Below are 13,805 nucleotides of genomic sequence, written 5' to 3'. Positions count from 1 at the left end.
GAATCCGCAATATCTGATTTCTCTAATGAGAAATGACAATTCGCTCCTTCACGGTAACAATTGCCACGTTAAAAATGACGGTACGGGTAACGCAACGAGCCATTGGCAGCTACTATCGGTCTTTGTCTAATTAAAATTTCTTAAAAAAAAGACAGAACACGATTCGTCGACCTCAATTATCAGGTGCGTATGACAATGTACGCAATTAAGAGCAATCTGAGCGATATCTTTGTTCAGTGAACACCGCTGGTTAAATAGGTCGCTCAGAATCCGGTAGCACCGGGCCTCAAGTACGAAGTACCGAGAGCACCGAGGAAATTCTTAAGCCGCACCGGCAATGCACAGTGGCTCGATGTTGAAACCCTCCAGTCGTAAGAGTGCGTTTACATTTCGAGCGATCGCTCGAGGCGCGATCGATTATGACGGATACCGGACTATGTTGCCTGCCATGTACCGAGAGCGGCAGCCGAATGACAGCATTGCCAGAGAAAGCGATTGGCATCGACTGCAAGTACCCTGGACCATTACTCGTCATACGTTTCCCGCGAATTTTTACAAAATGACAAGAAACCGATTACGTTGGCAAGAAGTTTCCAAAATACGTGGAAGGAAATACTCTAAGTAAAGGACGATATTGTTAATAAAGGTTTACTCTGCTATGTACCGAGAGCGGCAGCCGAATGATAACATTGCCAGAGAAAGCGATTGACATCGACTGCAAGTACCCTGGACCATTACCCGTCACACGTTTCCCGCGAATATTTACAAAGTGACAAGAAACCGATTACGTTGGCAAGAAGTTTCCAAAATACGTGGAAGGAAATACTCTAAGCAAAGGACGAGATTGCTAATAAAGGTTTACTTTTACCTCAGTAATAATTATACTAACAGCAGACACGATTGAAATTGAATCTAATCTATGTGTAATATTAAGAGTGATTCCTTTAGAAAAAAATGTTTGCCAAATTAGCAAATAGATTTGCAGCGACAGACAAAGAGGTATTGTTAACACGCGTTTGAACGAGTGATATAGTTTGTGGTCGATAGTAAAGGATATTGCATCCATGAATATATTTTGTACTTCACCAGTGATGTAATAGTTTTTTGTTGTTCATATAACGGAATGACTTTTACAAAAAGAAATGGTTCTAACCCAAGTGTTCACATTCACATTTACTGAAGCAACTACAGGTTTTTATTACGACCGAGAATTATTGGAAGGTGATCCACTTTATGCGGGTAACAGGTGATTTGCTTTTCCCGTGAATATAAATAAATCATACGTTCCATTACCTATCCCATCGCATTTATATTCTGTCGCATTTACGCAGGTTTTTTAAGAATACCCACGACAAATTTAAATTTGACTATATTAACGGATCGATATGGAAATGGAAAAAATTACAAAATGTACCCAAAGATTTACTCGGTCGATGATGAAAAGCTCAAGTTTCCAGGTTTAGTTGAAGACTTCCAAAAAATGACTAGGCTCAAAATGTAACAACCTGCCCCGATTTCCTCTGCCAGGAGTACCCCGCATCGCGAGGTTCGGTTTAACTGAAATTATTCGTGGGGTAAGAGTGCGCCCACTTGGCTCGAGGATCGATTGATCATGTTGGACGACAGTTTATAATGCAGATGGCGAACGGCCACAACATGGCTGGATCGTCGGAGAAAGTGATCGGCGGTGTATCCGAGTGGGCCATTATCCAGCTCTGGCTTGCCGGTTTTGTTGCTTCCCGAGAGGTGACGAGATGCCAAGACTGCTACCGAATGTCTCATGGAATGCCTCGGTGACGGGCGTTACCTGCGTTCGAAGCAATAAAATCCTGTCGTTGCACCTAGAATGTATGAAACCGTGATTGTAGGTACCTCGGGCTACGCGACAGCGGAGTTAATGCCTCGGAGAGTTCGGAGAAAGGGGAAATCGAATTCTTTGTAGAGAAAGTATTTGATGACATTTATGATTCGGATGTTTAAGTGCTCCTAGCAAGAAACGCGGATATTCGGGGGCGGATAGGACACATTGACACGGCTCGGGTAATTTATGTCGCGCTTTGTCGTTATTTCATTACGGTGAAAAGCCAAGCAAAGGTGTAGGTGAATTTAGAAGCCATTTTTCTGGTCGCGGCGATTCAAGATCATTCATTATGGCGACATTAAACTGTCGTCTCTTGGCTTCTCGGAAAGTCTAGTAGACGTGTGGGATCTTTTGCGAGATGGTTCCGAGACTTTGTTCCAGGATGTTTTCGTGACGATCCTTGGAATCATTACTCAGTGTTGTAGGAAGAATGGAGACCAAGATCGCGGCAAAATGGCCGGGAGATACTTCCACGAATATCATTTGGAATGGTGATGGAGGAATAATGCGAATGTGATCCCCTGGCTGCAATGGGGTCCTCATCAGCGAAAGTCCTTTTAGGTATCGCTCGGGATGACCGGGAAGAATTTGCAAAATTAATGGCCCGACTGATACGAAGAATGGCGAACCTTAGCAAATTCTTCACGAGTCTCCGATTTTATTTGTATATATCTCTATATTTAATTCGGTATTCGCGGCATCGTTGTCATTGCGAGATCGCCGAGTTATCTGACTCAAATATTCATTTCCCGTGGGGCGATTACCACTGCGCAATGGTATAAGTGAATCCGTAGGGGAGACGGGAATAAAGCCGGATATCAAGTAAACCCGGATATTCCACTTAGGGTGAAGACGAATTGGTGCTCAGGATCCGTATCTCACGAGACGATAGTGGCTGCATTAAACGAGTTTAATTGAAGATTAAATGAAATTGTTCTGTCAAAATACATCCTATAATATACACTGGATTTTCCTTAATTTTATTCCCATTATTTTGACCAGAGAATTAGAAATTAACATGAATGAATCGAGAGCATGAACGAAATGATTTTCCCGTCTTATTTTTATTTTAATATTTCTGCGGTATCGTGACATAATGCCGAAGTTCGCTCGAACATGCTGCAGGTTTTCACCGTTTACGTTTTATAAACGACACTCAGGTGGAACAGGTTCTGAAATAACTAATCCCACTTATGCATGCATCGGGTAAAAGTGACAAGACACCGTGACAAATCCACCATGGCCGTGCAACCACGAATTTACGCAATCAGGGCGTGTAAGAAAGAAGTAATTATCCCAATCAGTCGTCAAACCGCTATTTCCAGATAAAGAATCCCGAACGAACGTTACACGGATTGGAAAGTGAACGATAGAAAATATGAAAGCACCCACGTGGTGGTTACGTACTTGCACACCTGTCTCCAGCTAATGACACAGGTGACCGTGCTAAGTAATAACGAAATCGGCCTCAAACGTCGCCCGATAGAATATCCATCGATCCTCACGTGGGCCTATTTCGTCAGTTTATTTTCTACAGGTGATTATGCTCTCGGTATGACACACTTTCCTTCACTTTTTTCAATAATTACGACCCTAATCATTAGCTACCCCGCTAACGTCACGCGTAATTGCGGAGAGCGCGTTCCGTTTTATCGCAACACCTCACGGAAAGACCCAATTACCCAGTTTCGTTAGAATCTGTATCTAAATTCTTGGAAAAGTGTCGCAATACTTTCAAATTTTAACGTTTGCACATAAATAAGCTAGCTGTTAATACAGTTAAATCGTATTCGCCGGGGTTTAAAACCTTTCGTAAACAAAATTTTCTAAAATAAGCCGAAAAACATATAATATACGAAACTTGATACGTAAACTCTTGAAAAATGTCGCAATTTTCACTTTTTAACGTTTGCGTGCTAAATACGTTGCAGATAACACAAATCACCCGTAACCGCTTTCAGAAGTAGAATATCTTAAAATAAACCGAAGAGTATATATTATACGAAATCTTGTGCACGTATACGTCAAAACAAAAGAAATCATAATGAGATAAGTGTACCAGTGGCCGAACGCCACCTTAAACATTTCCTTTCAAGCTTTCCATGAATGATGGCTGTTCGAACACTGGTACATTCGACTTTTCCATCGTCTTTGCAACATAAATAATAAATGACTGAGTATTTACATATATATAGCATGTGTTTTGGAAACTAGAAATTCTGTTTTTTACATTGATTCAAGTCATCTGTACCTCATATCGGTCTTCATGTGCTTAATCTTGATCCGAATCTGAACGGCGTCTTAAGTGTTTGGCCACTGGTACACTTACCTCAAATGGGTATTTTCAGTATAGTCTCTAATAAATTGTGCAAATAGATCTATCTACCTCAAAGGACGTCAAGGAAGAGTCTTTCAATAAATTCTTGGCACAAGTTATTTCCATTTAAATCGCACTTGTACCGTGAGAAAATAAATAATCAAGCTGCACTTGGATCTGCATACGAGTCGACATCCAGACAGATTTATACTCGGGCTAAGCGCGTGCCCGGTGACACTTTGACAAACGAGTCGTGCGTTCACCTGCGGATGTCTTGACAAACCGAGGGGTCCAAGAAACTGGGTTTCGGAATGTCCCGAGAAATCAACCGCGCAATTGTCTAAGGAATCCCTGCTAAATGGAAAAGCGAGAGGCTCTCGACCCTGAACTTTTCGGACGAGGCTGCGTCTGGATCCGCGATCCCGATCGGCACAAAATCGTCGCCAAAGTGGAGAAAACGACGCGAAATACTTGGTCAGTGAACCGGTGGCACACATATTTGCATCGGTGAAAGTTGGTCCCTCCCTCCGCGTCTGGCGAGATGCATAATCGACCTATTAACATCTCTTGCATAAGGTCCCGCCTTAATCGTGCGATTATGCCGGACGATCATCGCGGAAAACCGAGGTCTCCCCGTTTTCCTCGAGATGTATGGCACACAGGTGCAAGGGGCCCTCGGATACGGTGCAAGCGATATTTACGCAAATCAACGGGTGCGTAGGATGCAGGAGCCTTGCAGTCCATCGCGTACCCGGAATTACCTACTTTTAGGTTTTTTTGTAATCTTGGGAAAGCTGGCATACTCTCACTGGAAGTCCCTCCTTAACATTCCTGACAGTTAGGAAAACTTGCAGGTATGCGCATTATAAAAAAAAAAATTGGTTCTTTAAACAGAATCGCTCGATTGACTGCGTTTGGTTTGTTTTGAAAATCGCTTTGATCGAGTAACCCGGATTTTAACCCTTATCGGACGCAAGCTTTTTATACGTGATTCTCCCTAGATTGTAGTTGCTAGATTGTAGTCCGTCTTGTCACCTCACACGTGTCATACGATCGCAGCGACAAAGTACTGTTGTCACGTGAGAGGTGACTTACGACCGTTAAGGGTTAATTCACTTGACCAAACTCATTTGCTTCGATTAACTAAGGTGCATTGATTAAATAGTTTCGTTAATTTTAGAAGATATTTTGATGAAATGTATCAAATTACTGTAATATTTTGGGTGATCTACCAGAATATTTCATGTAAACAACCAGAAGTTATTAACCAAAGAATTTTGCCCTGTCAACCAAATATTTGGTTGTCTATGTAACTGTATCCTACGTTTGAATCAACCAACATTTTATTGATTCAACTAAATATTTGTTTGCGTTTAACAACGAATTAAATTTATTGAATTTGTGGGGTGGAGGGAGATAAAGGATGTAAAATTGTCTGCAATTAATTAGTACACTTTTGCAGGAGGGCGATATCGTGCGTTACGCGAGAGTGATTGATTTTGGAAGGTACAGACAGATTACTGGCATTTTTCTGTAAAACTGGCCAATCCGGATCGGGTTAAAATGTAATGCACGTGTAAATGTATGTATAAGTGCCCGAGATTCCGTGCTAGCATAAAGACCCCGTAAACGAGAATCGACAACGATCGAGTGTTCAGGGTAATCCAGATTCTTAGCCGCTAGGTATTTTTCAGAAAGCTGTTTAAAAGGTTCATTTACGCGTAAGTGAATTGAGGATCTTGGGGAATATTGATTAAATTTTTCACCGATCGTCGACGCATTCCCGGTGGACCACTCGTTCACCAACGATCGCTTTTTAAAATGTAAATACGTGGAACCATATTTCTATAAATCCTATGAAATCCCTTCTACATCCTAACTGATGTACGAGACTTCGGATTTGGTCCCTGAGTACCGTACAGCGATTATGGTGACCATAAAAAACTAGGGCGCGATCGACTTAGATACGGGAAATTATAGTGCCGTCATTCTGGATTCCGAAGGTTACGATACGTTTAACCCGGCCACCATAATCTGTTGTGCGCTGAACCTAAATACCGAAAAGTACGGTGACCTGAATGTCAATTACTAGGAAGTTGGCAGCGTGCACAGTGGAGCACGAAACGGCAGTGAACTAGGAATGGAAAACGGACTTTACCGTTCGCCATTCTAGCACCTATCTTGAAACCATCCTAAATCCAAAATTCCTTCGTGTGCAGTAAAACATATTTCCGGGCAAGAAAAGAAACTATCGGGAATTATGACCATTCTAAAATTCAAAGGCATGTCAATTTCTATGGAGCTTGCGATGTTGTCAATGAAGTACAAATCGTCAAAAAACTAGTCATTAGAAACTAACACTATTGGACGTAATCACAATTACAGCACCTGTCTTATCGGGAGAATCCAAAATCAAAAATCACAACGTGTTCAGTAAAACTTATTTCCTTGCAAGAAAGAACATTCGTCACATATTACGACCATTTTAAAAGTCAAAGGCGGGCAAATTTCTATGGAGCTTGCATAATAAAGTACCCCCCTCTCTCTCAATTTACGCAGCACTTTTTGTACGCGCTAAATTATAACTCAATTTACACGTTTTTGAAACGTCATTATATTTTTTTTTGTTGAACTACTTGAAATAAACATGTATTTCTAAAATTTACATGCAATAACTTTTATTTCCAATATTTTTTCATTTGATCTGACAGACTTTATTAGCGCGATTTTCATTCGCGTAAAACGAATCCACGTGGAATGGATTGGGGAGATCGAGGCCAATTGTAACAATGTTTACGTATGTATTTCTACAATTAATTGTACTAGCTCTTTTTGATCGAAACTTGGTCCATGTATTAAGTGAACCTTCCCCTGAAAGACAGCCTACATTTGAATGCTTCAGGATCCTATGATAATCAGCAATATTTATTACCCTTGCTAAATGTATTTGTTACAATTGCAACCGTTGCAGGGTACGGTCGTAACACTCGTCGGGAAAAATGTAACGCTACTGATTAATACAAGAATACTCGAATAACTATATTTAATAACCATGTTTTGGTAAATACATATGAACACAACAAAAGTTACTTATATAGGATACATATAAAAATAAATAAACATATTTTGTACATTGGTGGCACTGAATCCAGATCTGGCCCACTTTACTTTTATTGATGTACAAGGCTACATATATTCTTTAGAGTTAATCCGAGACATTAATCTGCGGATTTACGAATATATTCACAAAAAGCCTGTTCATTTTCATAAGATAAAATTTTGTTATGGGGTTTGTAACCCATAACCATTTCCTTCCCTTCGGTTAGGCCTTTTACGTATCTATTTAAAGTCACATGACAAATTGCGAAATATTTGGCTACACTTTTCTGACTGCGATTTTTATTTATAACTAAATCTGCAACACGTTTTATGATACCTCCAGATGGACTTAGGTTCGATATCCATTTGCGAACACGGGGCATGTTCAAAGAATTTGCAAGAAAGATATTGTCTCAAATTTATATGTGGGAACGTAGACGATCGGGGTCAAACGTACCATGTTACATTTGTGACAGTTTGACTTGTTACAATTGACCTCGATGGCTCTTTTTAAATAATTAATACAATTACAGCAACTTAATGCCATTCAAATTTAAAATGCATTAAACATATAATAAACATCTGAAGATGCAATACTGTGGTATAGTTAAATCAGTTTTATCCATTCCAGATTTAATATGAATCAAAAATATTGAACGTAAAAAAATATTACTCACCCATTCCGTATCACAAAAAATGAAAATAACAAGAGAAACGCCCGATTTAACAAACATGAAACGACTGTGAGATATTCATAGTATCCATGGAAAGCTTCCCATACTTCGCTACGCTTTTTCAAGTTGGGATAAATAATTTATAACGTTTGTTACATTTGACCATGGTCTCCCCTACTCCGCGTAAATTGAGGGACGGCTGTATAAATCGTGAAAATACTAGAAGCTGAAAATTGACTCCTGACCTCACAGGTCGAGTACCTCTCTTGGCACCACCCCAAGTCCGAAATTCTGCCTCAAGCGGCAATAATGTTTTCATACGAGAAATGATATTCGTCAGGTGTAAATATGGCCATCCCGGAAGTCAAAGACGTTCACGAGGTTGTTTTCACGTTAACAAAGTCCTTACGGCTCTTCGGCTCGGATTCCATGCCGAAGACAGTGGCTGATCCTCTCTTCTTCCCCTCCCTGTAGGGTGCACATATTTTTAAGAGGCCGTCACGGGAGACGTCAGCGCCCGGGAATAAAACGCTTTATTGCCTGCCATTACTTGCAACGGTACCGATCAAGAAAAAAGAAGGGAAAATCATCCGCGTCGACGTCGAACGGCTCGTAATTTTCCGAATTCGGCCGTCCTGACGTTACCGTTGCGTGAAAGATGCTGTGCGAAACGGTGCATTTTTAATGCCGAGTCCTCATCCTTTCGGGGACCCGCGAGTGCACTTACAGAGTGCATTGTCCCCATGAGCCAGAATTCCACCGGTCGGATGCGTTCCGACCTTCCAAGGCTTCGAACTTCACATACTGCACAGATTTTTCAACTTGCACATACCGCGTTAACCTTGGCTGCGATTTGCAGCGAAGCATCCCTCGTGGAACGACGCATACACCGATGGAGTCATCGCTACACCGGGCATATAAAAGGTTACCTCATGGACTCGTCCTTGCATATTTTTCATAATAAATTCCTCGCAAGGATTTCATCCAGCTGAAACGCACATTGTTTCCAGATACCTCAAGGTCTGTCCACGTTGATTTAGGATCGAGCGAAACTTTGAACTTGTGCATCCGCTCCTCGAAGTTATCGATAGCCTTCCGAGTCCGCAGAGAGGGTTATCAATTGTTAACCCTCAAAGCCATGGTTAGACATGTTTCTTGCCGCTATCGCGTCGTCGGGCATTTGGCAAAAACCAACGGATACGTCCGAATGAGCTGACCAAAAACGTCACGTGCGCACGTCGTATCGTTATTCCATGTTTTACATAAAATGCTCCTCCTGGATATATAAATCCATTGTATTCGCGTTGACGTTTTGACACGTCGAATGCCAATACGAGTGACGAGTAATCCATTGTCACTCGGTAGCCGTCTCCGGTGGCCCCCAGGGTATTCAGCGTGTTAAGCAACCGTTTCATTAACAGTTGCCGTACTCGGTGATTGTACCCAGGACAGTAAAAGCCATCCTAATGATCCGCGATGCCGGGGAATAATTTCGAAAATTCATATTCCGATGTCCCCGGGAACTTCGGCCGCTGTATCATATCCAGCGCACCAGGAAAAATATAAATCTAATGATTTACGATCCAATCTGACTTTACGCCAGCATTAAGTCACCTGTAGCGACCGAACAGCTTGTTGCGATCGTAACAGGGAACAAGGGGTGCCCCTGAAAAACGGGTTAACGTCCTCGAGAAGCTCGCTGATCGGCGGTCAAGTAATGGACCATAGGGTCATCAGGCTTGGGCATTTTGGGGCTTTATTCCGTTTTAGGAAGAGTCAAACTTAAATTCGCCAATCAACGACTTGACAATCCTTTAATTACTTAGGAGGAAATATCTCGCGATCCAGTACTGGACGTTTAATGTTTTTCACGGCATTTCTTGCGACGAAATATTGGACATTTCACGTTTTTGACGACATATCTGGCGACCAAATGCTGGCCATCTTAACGTTTTCGACGAAATATCTCCCCGTCCAATACTGGCCTTACAGGATGATGCTTAAGATTTTTGTATCTTTAAAAAGTAGTCTTTTTCGGAAGGTTTCTCCCGATTTTTCTTACACATTCGTAGCATACGGTCTTGAACGATATTAATTAGCAAGATATTTCGTCAAAGACGTTAAATGGTCGATATTGGGTCGCGAGATATCTCGTCGCGACGAAAGGGTTAATGAAAAATAAGATTTAAAAAAATAATTACGCTGTTTAATTATTTGAAAAATGTCAAGGAAGAGTGTTATCTCAGTAGACGTGGGTTTGCACTCGGTTCCCACCTGTGGAATTAAGTACCATTGCCTCTTCGGGGACGAAGATCGCGATGAGATGCCTCGAGCATACCTCTATGACGAATCTCAACCTTCCCCGAAAAATCTAAGGCAATGGAGAAAAAGAAGAGTGCCGAAGAGATAAAAAAGAGAACCGCGAATAGCTCCCGTAGCCCGACAGGGAATTAAAATTAGCGCCGAGTTCCTTTTCGGGCTGGAAATATTTTTTATGCCCGGCCACACAGTAAAAGGCTCGGCATCGGCTCTTGGCGAGTGGGTACTTTTTAAGCAAGGAACATTAATGAGATGCCACTATAAATGCCTGGCATAGCGAGGCAACCGGGTACTGGCGGTGTAACGTGTACCACGTTGAAACCCCAAGGGGAGGGCTCGCATTCCCCTGCCCTCCTGTGCCTCTACTTCCCATGAAAATCATACTTAATTTAAGGAATCCGCCATCTTGCCGCGAAACCACCTAACGAAATTTCATTGCACGGTGTCCAGTTTCGCGCGACAAAATTTCGCTCCTTACACGGGACGCGCCCAAATGTGTCCGTTTTACGACTCCCTTTTATATCTCTTTTTATGAAGGTGCATGGCCCATACATCTCTTTCCCTCTTCCTCTCCCGCCTCGGCAGTTACTTCGTTATTTGACTTTTGGTATGCCCGAGCAACAGGATGTGACGACAATTGGATGCGCCGGAATGCTCACAAGGGTACTCGGAAAGTGCACTAGAGTAAATTAATGAATGGTCTTAAGACGCCATCTTTACGTGAATTGTTCCCCAATGGTTCAGAAAGGAGGCTTAAGGTCGGGAAAAATGTGGACGAGTACTTGAGTCACAGCTTGAGTACTCAACGAGCAATCTTCTAGACAGCGATGTTCACTATAGATTACAGAGACATCATCCAGTGCATATGCAATTAAGACAAGCAGCGTGTAATAAAGTTTAAATAGCATTAAGAGTGAATCATAAAAGCCTGAGGAGGAATTTACAGTCAAGCCAGTGCTGGACCATCACTGGCACCAAGTTCCTTCCTTCTGATGCTGGTCCAGAGTTGGCATTTGCTGAAAATGACAAGATCATCCCAGCGATGTTAAAGACATTTTAATTATTTAACCTCGATTTTAATAAATGGGGAAAGAAGATAGAATTGAAATATGATCAGACCAAGAGCAGCAGTTAATTAAAATCAACTAAATCGTCTATTTTATTATTACAGTCATGTAATTACTTTCAGGGACTGTCATGTCATTAAATAAACGCGTTATTACCGTTACCGAACGGTCAAAATTGGATCCGCACTGCTTCGATTACTTACCGGAAATTACGACGTGTGAATAATATTCGTCAGAATCTTCAATGACGTTTGAACATTCGAGGTAATCAAGCGAAATGGTACCTTCTTCAAGTATCTCCGAGAGGTTGAATGGCAATTGCATACCGCGATAGCGAAAGAACGTGTAATGTTTGTCATAAAATGCCACCGAAGTGCACTTAGCCGATAGAATGTGTCCCCTTATTAGTTTAGATAAGACGGCCTTGACTGCAATTAATTCGAGCCCTTTTTTTTTTTAATCCGAGTGTATCAGAAATGAGAGTAGCCGCGATGAAACGAGTTTCGGTTCAACGATTCTAGCGGAAGCTGTTTCTAGTCGTTGGTATTGGAACCTGTTCACGGCGAGATTTTTACCGACGGATGTTTTTTATCAGCCTAGTCGCGAAAACCCAAGATTTTCATTACGCGGTGACCTTTTCAGGCAAAAAATACCGCTTGCGATAAAATCGGAGCATAAATACCGATAAACGGTGAGTTATGTGCAACACAATTTGCTAAGTTACTGAAATTCATTTACCAGGCTGGAAATTAGACATGAAGATTTTGTTTAAGAAATGACCTTGTCTAACTTCCATTTCGTCTCTATACTTTGGTAAAGTCTGGGTGCTATGTTTAGTAATTTTATCATCATATGTAGTAAATATTTATCTCTTATAAAACGAAGAAGTGGTAATAAAGACGTCAAAATGAACGGGAGCCTAGATAATTTTATTTCGGTGCGAAAAGCTATGGAATTTATTGCGTGTTTATGAATGTCGATAACGTAAAATTGAACTAAGCCGATGATAAGGATTATCTCGGTCGATGTGAAAGTCTCTCGATACGTCACAACCGCGACAAGTTAAAAAAAGGAAGCCTCTGTATTGGGAACGTGCGATAGTATCTGTCAGAAATTTACAAATGCGTTTGAAAGAAGTATTGCAAATATCTTGGCAAACGATTAAGCAATCACTCGCCTATCCTCGTACTTTCCGGCCATATCGAAGATGTATACAAAGAGTCACGTAAATACGACATTAATTCTGTGCGTAAGTAAAAACAAAGTATTACCGGCCAAGACATACTTGCAAATGTTACAAGGAGCGGGGAAAAATACTGACTAAAGTTATGCTCCGTTAACGCCGTAAATAAAGTATGGTATTGCTTGTAAACAGTAAGGAGCGCAATAAAGTGCCCCCTCCTCGTACGATTTCATTTGGAGCTCACTTCCAGTGAACAATGCGATAAATTTGTCGAGTTAATTGAAACGCCGGCTGTAACGTCGTCGTCCTGTTTCAGAATGCGTTGGTTTAGGGCCAATACCGAAGCCCCGAGATTGCTCAGCCTGAGTCCTCTCCAAGCCGAGGATCTGGACGGTGCGTCATTCCACTTTCATGCAGCATCCCGACTCAGAGGTAAGAGATCCACCGAGATGTTCATCCTGAAAGTGCATCCACTTTCACCGGGACCGATCGCAAGGGCTTCGACGATCCATCGAGTCGTCGAGATCCGTGCTTTCGCCTTCTCGATATGTGTCTATACATGTATCCGCCATCGATCTAAGGGGGCTTAGACCTATTGAATGTGTTAAAAATACCCATTTTTCAAATAGGTACAGGAAGCAGAAAAACAACATTTAAATGTACTTGAAGGGGGTTATTAACCTTACCTTTGTTTTGATAAAATTAGAAAATTAATGATAAATTTTACATAACAAATTGCTTTTGTCTCCTCGATATGTGTGTATACATGTATCCGTCATCGGCTTAAGGGGGCTTAGACCTATTGAAAGTGTTAAAAATACCCATTTTTCAAATAGGTACAGGAAGCAGAAAAACACAACATTTAAATGCACTTTAAGGGGATTATTAACCTTACTTTTGTTTTGATACAATTAAAAAGTTAATGATAAATTTTACATAAACAACTGCTTTTGCCTCCTCGATATATGTCTATACATGTATCCGCCATCGATCTAAGGGGGCTCAGACTTATTGAAAGTGTTAAAAATCCCCATTTTTCAAATAGGTACAAGAAACAGAAAAACCCAACATTTAAATGCATTTTAAGGATGTTTATTAAGCTTCCTTTCGGTACGTTTTGATATAATTAAAACATTAATGATAAATTTAACGTAAAAAAAACCGTTGTAAAGAACCATATTTGGAGGTGCATCTTTGTTTGTTCTTAGCTTTCAGGGCGACCGATCACTCTAGAGTATTCCGCTTTTAAAAACAAGATTACACCCGGCTAGAAATGGACAAGTTC

The 13,805-nt window shown here is 41.2% G+C and overlaps 1 protein-coding gene across 3 annotated transcripts in view; it reads left to right on the top strand.

Annotated features, from left to right (window-relative positions):
• LOC105704495 overlaps nucleotides 1-13,805 on the top strand; it is a 54,552-nt gene that overhangs the window by 31,800 nt on the left and 8,947 nt on the right. For all 3 annotated transcript variants that reach the window (XM_012433767.1, XM_012433768.1, XM_012433769.2), the window contains exon 2: nucleotides 12,837-12,952. In XM_012433767.1, coding sequence (XP_012289190.1) covers nucleotides 12,838-12,952 — 115 coding nt within the window. In that variant the 5' untranslated portion in view covers nucleotide 12,837. The remainder of the gene's footprint in view (nucleotides 1-12,836; nucleotides 12,953-13,805) is intronic.

Source organism: Orussus abietinus, unplaced genomic scaffold, assembly GCF_000612105.2.
Source record: "Orussus abietinus isolate OABI.00-Male unplaced genomic scaffold, Oabi_2.0 scaffold52, whole genome shotgun sequence".
NCBI classification, from domain to species: Eukaryota; Metazoa; Arthropoda; class Insecta; order Hymenoptera; family Orussidae; genus Orussus; species Orussus abietinus.
This window is presented reverse-complemented; position numbering and strand designations above follow the sequence as displayed.